Source organism: Lissotriton vulgaris, chromosome 8 (assembly GCF_964263255.1).
Source record: "Lissotriton vulgaris chromosome 8, aLisVul1.2, whole genome shotgun sequence".
NCBI lineage: Eukaryota > Metazoa > Chordata > Amphibia > Caudata > Salamandridae > Lissotriton > Lissotriton vulgaris.
This window is the reverse complement of record NC_141696.1, coordinates 712,322,596-712,339,929: the sequence shown is the minus strand read 5'-3', so window position 1 is coordinate 712,339,929 and position 17,334 is coordinate 712,322,596. Positions and strand designations below refer to the sequence as shown.

General features: G+C 41.9%; 1 protein-coding gene across 2 annotated transcripts in view; it reads right to left on the bottom strand.

Moving 5' to 3' along the window:
* The window catches only part of UPF3A (UPF3A regulator of nonsense mediated mRNA decay), a 596,178-nt gene that overhangs the window by 48,013 nt on the left and 530,831 nt on the right, over positions 1-17,334 (bottom strand). Inside the window, exon 9 of one of the 2 annotated variants that reach the window (XM_086934582.1) lies at positions 2,991-3,229. In XM_086934582.1, the coding sequence (XP_086790708.1) occupies positions 2,991-3,229 (239 nt within the window). Of the gene's footprint in view, positions 1-2,940; positions 3,230-17,334 lie in introns of both variants that reach the window. The other variant, XM_086934583.1, reaches the window with a different exon arrangement.

The following is a 17,334-nucleotide window of genomic DNA, read 5'->3' as shown; positions in this document are numbered from 1 at the left end:
CTGTAGATTATTTTATCGCAACCTAAAGAACTTACATTCCAACCTTAAGAACTCTTTTGAAACCATATTTTTGAACTGTGTATGTTGGATTTTTGTTGTTTTGGTCTTGTGTAGTTTAGATTAAATACCTTTATTTTTCTAAACTGTTGTGGAGTCAGTTTGTGGTGTTTTCACTGTGTTACTGTGAGTGTTGGTACAAATACTTTACGCATTGACTCTGGTTAGCCTAGACTGCTCGTGCCAAGCTACCTAGAGGGTGAGCAGGGGTTATCTCAGAGGGTTATCTCCTTGCCCTGACTAGAAGCAAGGGTCCCTATTTGGACAGTGGTACCTACCTCTGCCAACTAGAGACCCCTATTTCTAACAGGCTCGAGATAGAAATGGGGGTGCAGAGACTCAGAAAGATCTACCGGTCGGAAAAGATCTGAACCATTCCAGAGCCAAGCCCATTACACCTGCCTCCTCCAGACGTTGTAACAGAACACCATGCGGGACCATGTCAAAGGCGGCACTAAGATCCAACAGGATCAGTGACGCCATCTGACCGGAATCGAGGATGGTCCGCAGGTGTTCAGTCATGGCCAGGAGAGCAGTCTCTCTACTATGGCCGGAGCGGAAGTCATTTTGCAACACATCCAGAATGTTGTTGGAGTGCAGAAAGTTAGTTAATGTAATGTTAACATGTGCCTCCGCAATCTTAGCCACCCAGGGAAGATGAGATATAGGCCTAAAGTTCTCAGGTTTAGCTGAGTCCAGCGATGGTTTCTTAAGAATGGGGGACACCCATGACCACCGCACCGACACCGTTGCTGAAGAGAAGGAAGAACTAATTATTTGGCAAAGAGGAGCCAGGAAGAACGAAAACTGAGCTGGCTTTAAAGAGTCAGCTGCGGAGCCAGATTTAATTTTCACACTCAGCCGTGTAAGCTCGTCTTGAGAAATCTCGGGGATGACCGTCAAACTGGAGCGAGGCACAGGTCTTGAAGAGATAGAAATAGGGGGAAAGGTCATAGGAGGAAAAGACCCATAGATAGCGCGCACTTTCTCCACGAAGGAGGCCAAATCTTCACATTGGTGTTCAGATGGGTGCAATGAGATTACGGGTGCCGAGTTTTTCCTAGCTCTGTGATCTTTTAAGATCTTGACAATACATTTAGCAGGGTTGGAACTAAGCTCACAATACATCAACGACAGTTTGTGCACTTCTCTGCTCCTCAGGGTCCCCTCCACTACGAAATTAACTCTTTGTGCTAGACTGAGAAGGCACTTTTCAGCAGGACTAACCATGTCTCTGTATCCGACCTGCACCCCATCACATTTGGCCTGAACTTATGTCTTTCTCCCAGTCTCGCACAGCCAGATAGCCGCGAGTGGCACTTTCGGCTTTTCAGTGCTATTTTCACTTAAATCTTTAAAATTGCAAATCTCCGGTTTAACTGATTGGATTTTTGTCAGTTTGGTCTTCATTTAGCTATAAAATGTTGCTCTATTATTTTTTTATTGGTGTGAAACTTTTCTTGTGTTGTGTTTTCACTTTATTACTGTTTGAAGTGCAGCATTAATACTTTACACATTGCCTTCAAGCCAAGCCTGACTGGTCTGTGCCAAGCTACCAGAGAGTTAAACACAGGTTAATTTGGGGTTTGCTTGTGCCACACCCTGACAAGGATTGTGGTTGCTGCTTGAGTAGGGTTTAACCCCTCTCAAACAGTTATCCCGTTTCTCACAGGGAGGTCATTCTAGAATGGCAGGAGGAGCTTCATGTGAAGAGCAATACTCTTGGGGATTTAAGAAGCATTGGGCCTGAGTGATTCAGTATTGCGCTGTCAAGGCATCAAACTACAAGTATCTAATCTCTCAGTGGGGCGTGCCCCAATGTTACTTATCCACCTTTGGGAACATGAGATGGGATAGGGTTGCTAATCTCTGCACACAATTGTGACCTCCTTCAGCCTGGCTGGCATAGGTGGAATCTTGGTCTTTTTTAACATTTGTGTAGTTTCTGCTCAGACGGCCAACCTTGATTGCTCTTCCAATTCTTTTGTCTCTCATAAGGGATATTTATACAGCCCCAGGAAGTATCTCAGCCTTTAAAAAGGTGCATGACTACTGCTTAAGTCACCAACTCCTACACTTGTCCACCTGGCATAAGTGTACTCATTTGATCCATCTCCACCTTGTGCATGTTGCCATTTGGATTAGTGGGCATTAGCAGGTTACAGACAATTTCCAGTGTGGATGCGCACAGCACCCTGTTGCCCCTCTTTCCTCTGGTGTCTAGCATACTTGAAACCAGAAAACATAACACAAAACCTGAGAGAAAATTCTAACCACCAGCTAATTATAGACAAAATAACAGCACTTCTCTAGCTGTGCATGAAAGAAACCAACACACTTCTTAAATAGGATCACAACAAATACAACACTCTGCCACACACCACACACTCCCATTGCTTTGGCACCCCACAATGAGCATAAAGTGCCACATAATATTACAATACAAAACAATACAATCGTGCTCGAAGGGCCTGCTGTCAACCCAGTCCAGTACAGCCTTTTCAGGGCACAAGACTCTAACCAGATTTCCTTAAATTAAAATGAACAATGAATGACATTAACAAGCCTTTGTTGTCGTCAATTTCTCTTCCATTACCCAAGCGCCAGTCTTTGTTCCCTGTTATTCTTTAGAAATGTGTTCACTGATTACAACAGTTAAGCAACACTCTAATTGGTTCTAAAGGTATAGAAAAAGATGTTGCACACTGTGCGATGTAATTAACCAGAGTGGGTACACAAAGACACGCTCTCATATAACAATTTCATTAGAAGTATGCCTTTTTGGAAAAACAGCGTGTTTATAAATTGTTTCTGCAGAGGTAAAAACTTCGCCATAGGGGAATATTTTTCGAATGAAAAATTATCCCAAAAGAATAAAAGAACCTTATTTTTTATTCGCTCCTTTTTGGATGTCACACACTTGTCCTCTTTACCCAGTTTGTCAAGCGACTCCATACTGAAGCTGTAGCTGTGGCTCCCCTTCTTCCCTCGGTCGTAGTTATATCCTTTTCCCCATTTGAAATCTTCTTCATTTCTTCTCACAAACTTCTCAAACTCATAGTTGTTCCTGTGTTTTCTGCCATCATCTAGCCAATACCTTGGTCTTTCTGGTTCTTTCTCATGAAACCTCTTCTCCGTATCCCTTTGCTCTTTGTCACTTTCACTTTGAAACCTGCCGAAAAGAATGTAATAATTACAAATGTATCTGTACACCTAGGTGAAACTCAGTTGCACAGATGTCATTCATGAAGGCAAAATCCTATACCTAATTCACAGAATTAAAAAATGGTTGGATATCGCCCTCTTAAACAGAATTTTCACGCACAGAAATTCCACCAGTAAAGTGTCATTTGAATATGGGCAAAACTAATCACTAGTGGCTATATGCAAGCTCCAACATGCAAGTTTCTGGGTAGTAACAAACGTTTTGAAGGTTGTATCCTGCCCTGAAAAAGCGCACAGATTTACTCATTTTAAGGGTGCTTATGTGAATGGAACAGAAAAAAGCAACATATGTAAGGAATAAGGGCAAAAGGCTTCTCAGATAGAAAAAAAAATCCTAAACGAAAAGTCATATGATTACTTCTGAGATCCTACAACAGTGCCAGAGTTGCAGAACTTCTCCTTGAAATCTTTGAATTCGATTGAAATCCAAATTTCACTCAAAATGTAGGCCTGCATCTACATCAGTAAATACGAGACTATAAACTCCTGGTTTTCTGAATTGCGCCCATATGTACTATAACTGTTGTTGCATAGAACATACTAAATCTATGTATACCACCTTGTTTGCTACAGACCTATCGATGGGTGAGTCATTTAGTGTAAAACATGAAAACACAAGAAAAGGGGCCTTTTCCATCTATGAACCCAGGATCTCAAACAACATCCTGTTTCCAATCTGCTCCAATCCTACTCCTGCTTAGGAAGGAGCGGAAGATGCATCCCTTTACAGGACCGTACATCATAATGAAGTTCACTTCTGCTCCTAGATCCAGCTGCATCTCCAATCACTCATTCACTAAATCATTGCCTTTGTCCCTATACTGCACTCCGCTCGGTGTGGCTGTTACATGCGATACAAAAACCACATACGTGCATACAAATGTTTTTTTTCCAGAGCTGGGGGACATTTGTCATTATGCCCTTCCAGATCTTGGCTCAGGTCTGTATAGTTTAGTTTGGATGATCAGGATTGTCTTCTTTGCTTTTTAATCTTTCTGCAGCAGAGCATGGCATGCTGATCCCTCTTCTAAGTATCTGCAGATGACACCCAACTTCTACGTTTATATAAACATACTGAAACCAGGTTGAAGCATGTCTACAACATTTTGAATGATGGGGAGCCAAAGATGCTGTCTACTAGAATGTTAAACGAAAAAGACAACTTGCAGTTTGTGTGTCCAAAGCCCTCCTCCTGATGTGATTCCATGGGATTTGTCCCTCAACCGTGCCAAGCTACAAAAAACTATGGCAAGAAATCTGCTAAGATGTCAGAATGTGATTGTCAGAAAATCATTTAGTATAAATATTATCTGACATAAATGTAGTCTACAGGAATATCACCCATTGGAGTTAATGACAGGAAATCTACAACCAAGAGGACTATATTTATGTGAATGATATTTAGGACAGAATATTATTTGTACATGATATTTCTGTATAAAATGTACTGACATACACCCTCGGTTATTCCATGCATTTCACTATGACCTCTTCTCGAAGAGAAGATGGATTTATTGGCTCAGTTCATGAGCCACTATAACGGTTGTGCTGCCCATGAATGCCATCAAGCCATTGAGTCAGAACCTGCAGTTAGACATTCGAGGCAAACGCCGTTCACCGTTCGTCCACCTCCTCATGCTTTTTCATGTATCTATACTTGAGTATGAATATATACTTTGTACTGTAAGTACATTTCTTTTCTTTATTCGTCATGAATTCTAATTTTATGCTGTTCTTTTCGTTACTGGTTACCATTTTATTTAAAATATTTAAAGGATGGAAAAAAAATGAATACACCATTTCAATAAATCTCGAAATGGTTGAATGATTGTTATCTCCTCTAACCTACAGACATACGCATGCATTGCTGTTCGTTGTAAGAAACAATAGCACATTCAAATGTAAAGCACACTAAACAAATACTGACACAAGAGCCTTGGCTGATGATTGGATCCGAGTTTGAATGTGAAAACACAAACTGAAAATTTGGATAAGAGATGTACTTTTCAGATTTTTGGGTGGAAACAACACAAACCTTTTTGACAATCTATGATTCAAGCTCCGTACAGCAGGTTTAAGTTTTATAATATGGTTATTATCAACTTATTTGACTGTCCACTCCCTTAACATTTGGCTAATACAACTGAATTATATCATTAAACAATAAAAACAGGAGGGTGTGGTCCCGTTCCAAACACATATCCCGTGCATTCCCAAAGCAAGACGAAGAACCAAGATATTCTACGTTTGAAGAAAGGCCATCTGTATCCCCAGTGGGCCAAAAGTATGCAAGAGATGAAGGTGAAATGAACCGTGGCCCCCTGAGATCTATACATTATGGTGGTTGGTATAGGCTACGTTGACTTCATCTACTTACGCATACCTGATGCATGCTAACACGAAGATGGAACTGATAAAGATGAACTCCTGATACATTTGTGGTTGCATAGGCCAGAAGGGCTTGGTCTGTGTCTGTGCATAAGAAATCTTTAAACTCCAGGGCACACATGCTGTTTTGAGATTTTAAAAAGTGGCAGTTTGATTGAATATTGAAAAAAAGCACAACAAACTAGTTAGTGGTCTTGTCAGTTTTAATCATACAAAAGAATATGCCGACTGAGGTGCAATCAATACATGGGGCTTCCAAGTGAATCAAAGACAAATACTGCAGGACGCGAACTGGAGATTACCACACAGAGTCTGGAGGACTGTGTATGTACACTTACCCACTGCCAACGAACATTCATCACAAAAGACACAAGAGGTACGACTACTTACAAAGAGTCAGTGAAAACTGTGTCTGATACATGAGTGGTATGAAGGCAGTCGGTGAAAAGAGGACATTCTCTGATGCAGGTCCTGTGGAAGTTCTTGAGTGCAATATAGGGCCACTCAGCCAGGCTGGATGAATGTATTATAATTTCATCAATAAAAGGGAGCCAGTTAAAGGTTCCACGGTGAATGCAAGAAGCGGTGGTAGCGGACTAAGGGAACCTATCTGGCACAAGGAAAATGTAGTGCTAAAGGAGGACGGTGCCATAAGAGGGCAGTCAAGGTCACACATCTGGTCCTGTTGGAGATTGTAAGGTCTTTGGCCCAAGAGCACACATTAAGAGAGAAAAGATACAGGGGCGTGGTTTCGGAGCCTCTGGAAATGGCCGCCGCTGTTCCCGGGAGCTCTGACGGGACGTGAGGCAACGGGACATCTCCAGGCCGCTATTTTTCTCCCTGGACCCTGTAACCACATAATATAGCGATCGGAACCCTGGCTCTACAGAATGCGACCGCTGTGAGAGCGCAGGGTGAGACCAATGCATGTTTTAAAAAAAAAGTTATTTACCAGCCGCGACTCAGCGCATCGTCGTGGCCGCATTTTGTTTTTCATCTCTCCTGCGACTTCCCGCCAGAGGCTGTGAGAAGTTATTTCCTCACAGCAGAATGCCCGCTTATTGTTATTATGGCCTACTTCTTTTGCTTTTGACAACCATTTCCTCCATTTGACCCTTATTTGTATGCTGCTGCCTCCTGGACTAATGTAGTCTGTTTTTCACCTCATTCATTCATCAGTTTGACTCTAGGTATTCTTATAATATCTGTGTGGATTCATTTTTTATAATTTTTCTTCATATTGAATAAGGTGGTCCACCTCTCGCCGCTCCCCATGGCAATGCTTCGCACTAATCGTAGTGCAATTCTTCATTCAAATCAGGCGGTTTTAGAGGACTACGACCCTTTTAATGTCCTACAAGACCACATGGAAGATAATATCAATTACTTTGTTGGCCCCAAGTGCTCTGCTCCATCTACTCCTTGTCTAAACGCAAACACTCTAAAATACCCTCTGCTTTGGCGTCTGCATCAGGCAAACAAGTAAAAGTGAATCCACCTTCTCCTACTAACTCTTCCTCCTTAATATCCATGGAGCTTCTTCTTGATGAAATTCGTGCTCTTAAGCCACATATGGAGGAAACCGATATCCGACTGTAGAATTTGGAAGCTAATTGGTCTCTCACTGAGCAGGGAGTTGGGGACCTAGAAAAGCGTGTTGATTCTGTTCAAGGATTTATAAATCAATTTCCTCTCCTGTCCAAAGAGATAGAGCAACTTAGGCAGCAGATTGAAAAATTGCAACAGCCGCAATAACCTAAGCATTTATGGCTTAATTGAAGGCCTTGAAGGCTCTAATCCAATTTTCTTTTTTCAAACTTTCTTGTCAACTCTTCTGGGTCTTCCTGACAGCCTAGCATTGAATATCCAGCGTGTGCATCCTCTAGGTCAGATCTCTCGTTCGCCATCATCCTCTACGAAACCTAGAGGAGCTATTTTGTATTTTTTAGAGTACACAGATTTGCTCAAGGTCCTCCATGCTGCCAAACAAAGTGGAAAAATCTCTTGGAATGGGTTTAACCTCTTTTTTGCCCAAGAATACGCCAAGATAACCGCTGAACGTCGGAAAAGACTCTTGGAGATAAGACCCGCGCTACGCAGTCTGAATGCTAGATATGGCTTGTTCCGCCCAGGCCTCTTCAAAGTGACTTATAATAACAAAACAACTAGTTTTTTTTTTAAACCTTTATTGGCTCGAACTACAGAGACACAGCTGCATGCCTACAACCTCAAGGGCCAGCCGCGTTATGTATATATAAACTGAACATCAGACAAGTGTATACACAGCCCATCAGCCAACAACCGGGGGGTCTGGCGGCGTAGCCCTCGAGGGGCCAGACAAGTCAACCAGCGAGCCTTCTAGAAATAGTGTGTTGTAGTTATCTGGCGTGATTACAGTGTTTTACCAACAGCTCGTCCCCTCCCTCCCTCCCCTCAACACCAAAGCTTAGATTAAAGGCAGGTACGTTCGTGTCGTAGCTTAACCAATCCCAACAACAACCCAAATAAAGACTCCCCCCCCACCCCTCTCTCATTGCGTTCACAGTGCGAAGTAAGGGTGTAAGTGCCATAATGAGGCCGTATCCAATGTCACATCCATGCCTATTCTAAATGTTCGCAAGAGCAATGCCAGCGCTACGTCTGAGCCACCCAAGCCAGTGTGTCTGCCGCAAGTTCCACGCCCCAGTCATCCGTAAGGTAAGCAGTGTGTCCGCGGTGCCACCCCGTTCTCTATCCATCGCTCGGCTCTCCCCCCTCCGGCGAGCTCCTTGAAGCAGTCTCTGAGGCATGTGTGCGTCCCTCCAGTACCGCTATCCATTGTCAATCTGCTGGCCCTGGGTCCTCTTCTCCGAGCCAAGTGCATGAAGTCAGCATTGGCAGAGTGACAACGCTCACAGTTTGCCGTTTGTCACAGGCCGTACCTATGGAGTCTTTCCGGAGTGTAGTAGACCCTCTGCAGGAATTTAAAGTGGATCAATCTATGCCGCCCATTAAGTGAGATCCACTTTGTGCTTTCACAGCAGTAGCGCCATACCACATCGTCTAACGTGGTCCCCAAGTCTCTTTGCCAATCCAATCTCGCTTTCATGGGCTGGTGCTCACCTTGCGACCCAGCTATCCTATAAAGATTTGTAAGAAGTTTGCGGGACTCCTTGGCCTTAATGACATGTGTCAGTTCTAGTACTTCTGGCGGCTCTGCCATGTCCGCACCAAGCAACTCCGTAAGAGCACACCGCACCCTATGGAATTGAAAGCGTTGCAGCAGTGGTATCTCTCTGTGGTCGCCGCTTACTTGGACCCAGGTTTTGACCACGCCATCCTGAAAGAGGTCGCCTGCTCGGTGCAAACCGAGTTTCGTCAGATCCCTAGTTACACCCTTTTCTCCCAAAGGCGGAAGCCATAGCATCCACTCCAGGGGCATATCAGGTGAGTATAGCAGGGCCCCTCCCTGCTCCTGTAGAAGCGAGTGCCATGCATGGTTGGTGGCAGTGATGGAGTCCAGCATTCCGGTCCTACGGGCCAAAGGCCTGCAGATCGTGGCCGGGAGCGGTAGCGGGTGTGCAAACAGTCACTCCATGCGAACATGTGGGATCATCGTGTCACCATGTATCCAAGTGTGCAGGTGCGACACCTGTGCCACCCTGTAATAAAGTTCAAGGTCTGGGGCACACAGGCTTCCCATACTGTAGGGCAGAGTGAGGATGGACCACCTAACCCTGGGTTGCTTCCCCGCGTATGCTAAGTTAATCGTGAGACTCGTCAGCCTCTGGATAAAAGTCTTAGATAGTACTATTGGAATGGCATTAAATAGGAAAAGGAACCGCGGCAGGACCACCATCTTCATAATGGCAATGCGACCCATCAAAGTGAGCGGCAGCTTACTCCAGAGCACTATGTCATCTTCCAGCTTGCTAACTGCTCTCCCATAGTTTTGGCTGATGAGCAGCTCCGGATCCGAGTGGAGTTGTATTCCAAGATATCTAATCGGGTCTTCGGACCACTGGAGCGGGTATTCCATCTCTACCTGCTTAGTCGCAGGCGTGAGAGGAAAGACAATAGATTTTGCCCAGTTGACTAAGGCCCGAGAGCGCCCCGAAGTGAACCACCTCTCTCAGCAGCGGGGACAGGTTAGTTGCGGGGTTATGAACGTGGAACAGCGTGTCATCAGCGTACATTGACACCACTATTTTGTAGGTCGGGAATCGTATGCCTTTGTGGCTGTGGTACTCTCTCAGCGCACAGGCCAGTGGTCCTGCCGCCAGAGCATACAACAACGGTTACAGGGGGCACCCTTGGCGAGTACCTCTGCCAATGTAGAGGGGTTGCGAGACCGCGTTGCCGACTCGCACTCTAGCCGAGGGTCCCTTGTAAAGGGCACCAACCATTTGCAGGAAGGGCTCCCCTAATCCCATCCTTCGTAATATCTGGAGTAGGAACGGCCATTCCACCGAGTCGAATGCCTTTTCCATGTTGAGGAATATTGCCATGGACGCTATGTCCTGCTTGACATGCTGGATAGTCCCTAACACCATTCTGACATTATACGTCAAATTCCTGCTGGGTATAAATCCTGCCTGCTCAGGGGCCACTAATTCGGGGGCTAGTAGCGCAAGCCTTGTCGCCAGGACTTTGGCGTACAGCTTAGCATCTACGTTCAGCAGCGACAGCGGCCGGTATGATCCGCACTCGTCGTGTGTCTTACCTGGCTTGAGGATAGTGACTATCATTGCCTCCCTCATGGAGCTCGGCATGCTGCCCTGAATACAAATGTCACTCATCAGAGCGAAGATATGCGGCAGCAGTTGCTCCTGAAATGGTTTGTAAAAGTCTACAGTCAGGCCATCCATACCAGGCGCGCTGCCCATGCGCATAGAGGCCAGGGCCTCCCTAATCTCGCCAAGTTGTATAGGAAACATGAGAAATTCCCTTTGTGAGTTAGTGAGGAACGGGAGCTTTATATGCTCCAGGTAATCCAGGATTTCAGCCGACAAATCACCGCACTTCGAGGAGTACAATTCCAAGTAGTAATCTCTGAATATGTTAGCTATATCCGCCTCATCTGTGGCGCATTGGCCATCAGTAACTTTCACTTCCGTGACCAGCGGCTTCCCTCTCCTGCCCTTAAGGATGTTAGCCAGAACAGAGCTGGGCCTACCACCCTCCCCATAAGTACGGGCGGTGGCGTATTTTCCCAAGTGTTTCACCTCCCTGTCCGCCTCATCGTGGTACTCCGCAATGAGGTGTTTTAGTTCCTGCCCCGTAGCGTCATCCGGCTGGGTCAGCTGCCGTCTCTCAAGGGCATGCAAATGGCTTTCTAACAAAACAACTAGTTATGAAGATCCAACGCTCCGCCAACAATTTTTGAACAGTTGTAGAGTGGAATCCAAGGATGTGCCTCGGCCATGGAATACTCATATATCCCAGAATTTTCTGTTTGTTATTTGTTTTGTTCTTATTAGTGATTGATCTCCCTCCTGCTGTATTATGTCGCATTTTGTGGTATTGATATGTTCCTTGTTAAATTCTCTCTTTTTTCCTTTCACCAGGTTGCGGTCTTGTGGTCCCTCGTTGTTTTTTACTCTCTTCAGTTTTCCTGGAAGGTGTTCTCCTCTTGCCGTCTCGTCCTGAGGTCTTCCGTTCAGCGTTCTACCTCCTGTATGTGGCACCACCAACCCTGTTCTTATGGTCTATTTGTGGTATGTCTTTTGGTTACAGTATTTTTTCATCAAGCGTTTGTTTTGTTTTGCCCTTTTGTTTTGTGTTGTGTTCATACCTTCTCTCTCTTTCTATATAATCTTTCTGTTCATTCCATTTTCTGGTCCTTTTCCTATTTCTTGTATTCTTTTTATCCTTTACCTCAAACTCTCTCTTTTACTATTTCATACTTTTCTGCTTTATTCCTGTATTATTCCTCTATTTCAAACTTCAGTCTCATGAGTTACCATACAATATTTTATTCTTGACACATGTATATAATTTTTCTTCTCAAAGTTTTTCGCTATATTATATATCTTTAGATGTCATTAAATATCTTATCTTGGAATGTTAAAGGTGTGGGTTCTCCCATTAAGCGACAACGAGTCCGGTCTCATGTAGCAAATTTAAAAGGTGACATTGTGTTATTGCAAGAAATTAATGTAAAAGATGCTGAAATTACTAAATTACGTCGTGATTGGGTAGGCCATGTTTTTCCGTCACCTGGCTTTGGGAAACAGAATGGTGTTGCTATTCTCTGCCATACACGGTTAAATGTCCAACTCATAAATCAAGATGATTCTGATGGCAGATGGGTTGTAGTGTCTTTGCTGAATAATTAGACCCCTTTAACTATTTTTAATTTGTACTCTTCCACTATACAAGATAAATAGTTTTGGCCCCAGTTCCTCTCTTTACTGATGCAATATACTGATGACTATCTAATTTTAGGTGGTGACTGTAACACGATTATGGATCCCTTTTTAGATAGAAGGTCTAATTTCAATTCTCACCCTCTCCTATACACACTCAATTAACTTCCACTATATCTCAAAGATCTCTTGTAGACTCCTGGAGACTTTGCCACCCTATACTAAGAGAATACACGTATTACTCACCAGGTCACTCATCTCAATCCGGGATAGATTATCTCTTTATTTCCAAACCCTTGACCCAAAACATTATCCACTCTGACATAGGCTCTATTTTAATCACTGACAATGCCCCGTTTCCTTAAGTCTAGACTTACTCCCCCCCATACAGGGTACTAGGAGGTGGAGGTTTAATAACTCTCTCCTATTGGATTCCAAATTCACATTGGCTTTCCTTGATTTTGCATCCTTATTTTTCGCAGACAACGAGTCTCCTCAGATATCCCCTCAACTTATATGGGATACTTTTAAAGCTGCCTCTAGAGATTTCATTATTTCATTTGTTGCCCAAAAAAAACGCAAGGCCTCTCAATCCATACAATAACTTAATACATATATTAAACAATTGGAACATTCTTATGACTTAACTAAGAATCAGTCCGACTTGGATAAACTTCTTAAGGCCAACTTCTCTTTCAATAAACTTTCCACTGAATCTGCAAACAGTACAGCGCGCAAAATAAAGCTGGCAGCCTTCTTGCTAATTATCTCAAAGTTAAAAAAGAGCACACTAAAATGTAATCCATTGTAACCCCCTCTAATATTACAATCCATAAAGACGAGGATATTGTGACAGAATTAACTGATTTTTATCAAAAACTTTATACTCCTGAATCCCCCCTCTATTGACTGACATTAATCAATATTTGTCCTCCATTCCCTCACATTCTTCTCCAGATGTAGATTTCTCCTCTTTAGAAACTGACATACAAGCTAAAGATATTCTTGAGTCCATTCAGTAATTTAAAAAGGAAAAGCCCCTGGGCCAGATGGCGTTACAATAGAATTCTACTCACATTTTTCTAATCTACTTAATCTCAAGCTCTATCAATTATTTTCATTTTTTATAACATCAAATAAATCTGAAGGATCCTTTCAGAAAGCTTTGATTTGTCTTCTTCCCAAAGAAAATAAGGATTGCACTTTATGTAAAAATGATAGGCCTATTTCTTTAATCAATTAGGATTATAAAATACTTGCGAAAAATCCTTGCGCTCCGTTTGGACAAAATTTTACCAAAATTAATTGGTAAAGAACAATGCAGTTTCATCAAGGGCCGTCACCTTTCTGACAATACCGGTCTCTTTTTTAATGTTCTTAGTAAGTCCCATTCACATAACATTCATCAGCTGCTGTTGCACTAGATGCTGAAAAAGCATTTGACAGGGTTAACTGGAAATTTATATTATCTTGTTTGGTTTGGTTTTGGTCCTAAATTTCTTTCTTATATCTAATTATTGTACTCCTTTTCTAGATCCTTTATTTTAGCCAATGGCCTTGTTTCTTCTTCGTTTCCTCTCTTCAGAGGTGTCAGATAAGGATGTCCACTTTCTCCTCTTCTCTTTATTTTAGCATTAGAACCTTTCCTAACAAAAATCCGCATGAATAAAGATATTACTGGTTTTCCATATGGAGATAAACATCTGAAGCTTTCTGCTTATGCAGATGACATTCTTTTATTTATCTCCAACACTCAAACTTCTATTCGAGCCTTTTTATCAGAAGTTTCAGATTTTGTGTCGGTATCAGGATATAAATTTAATGTGGATAAATGTGAAATTCTCCCTCTTTATAAGTTCTGTTTTCATGCTGACTTCTTAGCTTCCTCTTTTCATTGGAGTACGACTAAGATCAAATACTTAGGCTTATGGTTCACACCTTCTATTAAAGATACTGTAACACTAAATATAAAAACCTACAAACAATTCTAAATAATTTTACAACTCGTTGGCATCTTGGTGGTGTAGATTAGATTCTATTAAAATGATGATAGTCCCAATAATTTTATTTTTCTTATCTAACCTTCCAGTTAATATCCCTAAATCCTGCTACAAGAATATCTACTCTATTCTATCAAAACATTTTATGGCAAAACAAAAAAGCTAGCATGTCCTTTACCAAACTTAAATGTCATAAACATTTGGGAGGAGTCAACTTTCCGGATTTCTCCTCATATCACACTTAATTGTTTCTTACACATTCTGCCTCTCTGTTGTCTGATCCCACCTCTCAACCATTTTGGGTAGAAATTGAATCCTCCTTCTTTCATCCTTTCACCTTTGAAGATTTTGTATCGTTATCCCATATTCCAAAGAAATGTTCTCTCCCCATTCTTAAAAATTCCTGCAAAGTCTTTCTTCCCCTTTTCCTGGATGGTCTGGATGATTGCTCACGATTCTTGCAATCCCCTATTTGGTATAATCAGCATATTAAAATCTGAAATAGGACTCTTTTTTGGAAGGAATGGATGGATCTCGGTCTTATTTGGACTCACCAACTTTTTCAAGATGGTACCTGTATCCCTTTCTTTGTAATTCAATCACACTTTTCTCTACCACTATCCTTCTACCCCATGTATAGGCTATTGAGTACAGCTGCTCAAAACAGCTATGATGCCCTTACACCTTTCCTCACACACATCAAATCTTCTCCTCTCACTCTCCCTTTTTTACTCTCTTCATGCTCCGCATCCAAAATTTATAAAAAATTACAAGACACCTCTAATTCCCGAGATAAATCTAAAGTAGAAAGTGATTGGGAATCAGATTTAGGTGAATTGTTTTCTATTTTAACCTGGCACAAGATTTGGTCCAAAATAAGGAAATCTTCTAGAGCAGCAAATACGACTCAAACACTATTTTTTATATACAATAGGTTGTTGACCACTCCTGACAAATTACATAAAATTGATCTCTCTATCCCCACTACCTGTTGGTCTTGTTTGGCCTCGTTAGCAGATCTTAAACATATTCTATTTACTTGTCCAATGATCCATGATTTTTGGGCCAACGTGTGACAACAAATTAATTTAAAAAAATCTACACAGTTCCCTTTTTCACATATTTTTCTAGGCAGTCTTTCAGAGATATGGTCCTCCTCCACTATTAATGCATCCATTGTTGACTTACTTATAGCTGTAGCATTCCAACAAATCACTTAGTCATGGAAGAATGCCTCGAATGTCTCTTTCCAAGCCTGGTGGTACAGAGTTTGTTATAACCACAGATTAGACAGGGCTTACGTTTACCCCATTACGCTTGCTATTAAGCGAGATTTATTATGGTTACCCATTACTAATTTCTTGAACATATCTGCTCAGTCCTTACCTTTACATACCCCTTGCAACGAAGAAGTATCCAAACCTCCTTGAAGTTAAGAATGATTGTTTATTATCTATTGTGTTTTATCTCTTGGTTATTTCATAAGTTTTTATTAGAGGATTAAATATGTACCATCTGTTACATTTTGAATGCAATGTTCTGTGGTATCACATGATATATCCTCCCCCCCTCCTATACCTTCGCCCTTTTCTGTTTCTTTCCCCCTTTTTATGATATTTTTGCACTATGTTATATTTATATATTATATGTTATTGCTACTATGTTGTATTTTGATATTCAATAAATTATCTTTTAAAACTACAAAACAAAAGAGAGAAAAGATACAATCAATTAACTCCTTAACAGACTGATGTTTGAAATAAAGGACTGATGATTAATGAACAGATTAATGGACTGATGTACAGGAAATAAATACCCATTACGCATCAAATCCGAACATTTCAAGCCTCATCAATATGTATAGTCCTTTTGTAAACCTCTACAAAAGGCTACAAATGGAGAGAGGGATACTTGTAAGTGACAGCAGACCTCCATACCTGAATTCGCATTACTCAATGGAAACAATTTTTTCCTAAAGCAACCTCTGTCCCTTAAGTTATAGGGGCTGTTTTAAAAAATAAAACAGGCATTCTGTGAATGTGGCTGCTGTCTCTCGAGGACAGCTTCCATTTGTTTTCCGAGCAGCCCCTGGGGAAATATCAAGCACAAAATTATCAATCCACATAATACCGTAGTCAGAATATTGATTACCAAAAATATCATAAAGGTAAGTACATATGGTAAAGTATAAACTTATAGTTCTTAGCTCCAGAACCACATATCTTGAAGATAAACACATTTTCAAGGTGCATATATGTGGAGTTGCGAATAGCAAATTTATACTTGATATATATTTATCTCGACAATATTTTGGTAGAGTAGATATTCTGGCAATGAAATTATTGAAGCACACTACTTAAAACTTGATATTTTGGTACAATGCCTCCCCTGTAACTGTACTTGCGGCACCAATGAATGGTCAGTGTTAAAGAACAAGACACAAGAGTCACATTACTGACAAAGAACACTAAGAGTCTCTACATGCCATGGATCAAGGGGATGGAAACAGTTGCACATGGGACATTGGAAACCAGTGGCACAGGCAAAAAGACTATACTTCCCAGATAAACATACTCTTTTGGATCAGACAGAACAACTCACTCAATAGCCCACACAAGGGGCAGTAGTTAGACCTGCACAATTGTTACATTTCTGGGTCAATTACGGAAATGGAACATATGAAGCGATTTAGGTATCTTGCAACAGCAGTTGAAAAGGTTCCTTTGCTTGCTTCCTAGTTTACTCCTGTTAGTGCCCTTTCCTTGCCTTTGTGGACCTTTTCTTACCTCTTAAGGAGGAGAAGGGTGAACTGGCCCCAGGGTTCCTCTGTTATCATAAGCATGGCATGATGAGTCCACTATAAAAAATATAATTACCATTCTGAAGGCGGTAGCTGTCCTTTAGAAACAGCTTCCACTTTGCACATCTTATCACCCTGCCTTTTGGGAATCAGTAAGAAAACAAGTTACTTACCTGTAACTTTAGTTCTCCAGTATTGGTATCTTTCATAGATTCACATGCCTGAATCATTCCCCGTCGTCGAGACGGGAGTCTCCGGTATATAAAAAAGCAGTGCTTAGTAGTATAGCAAACTGAAAAGAGGCCTAGGCCCATTTCCCTTTTGCAACCCATAGCCTTTGTTATGTAAAAAAGGCCCAAACTTTTCCCTGAACCAATCAGAGCTCCTCACCCTCTAGAACACTCCTGAGAGAACCTTCTGCCCCTCAGATTTTTCGCGCACTTGTGCATATAACACACTTCTTGTGCTAAATCCGAGGTGAGCCTCTCAGGGGAGGAGGGTGGGTGCATGTGAATCT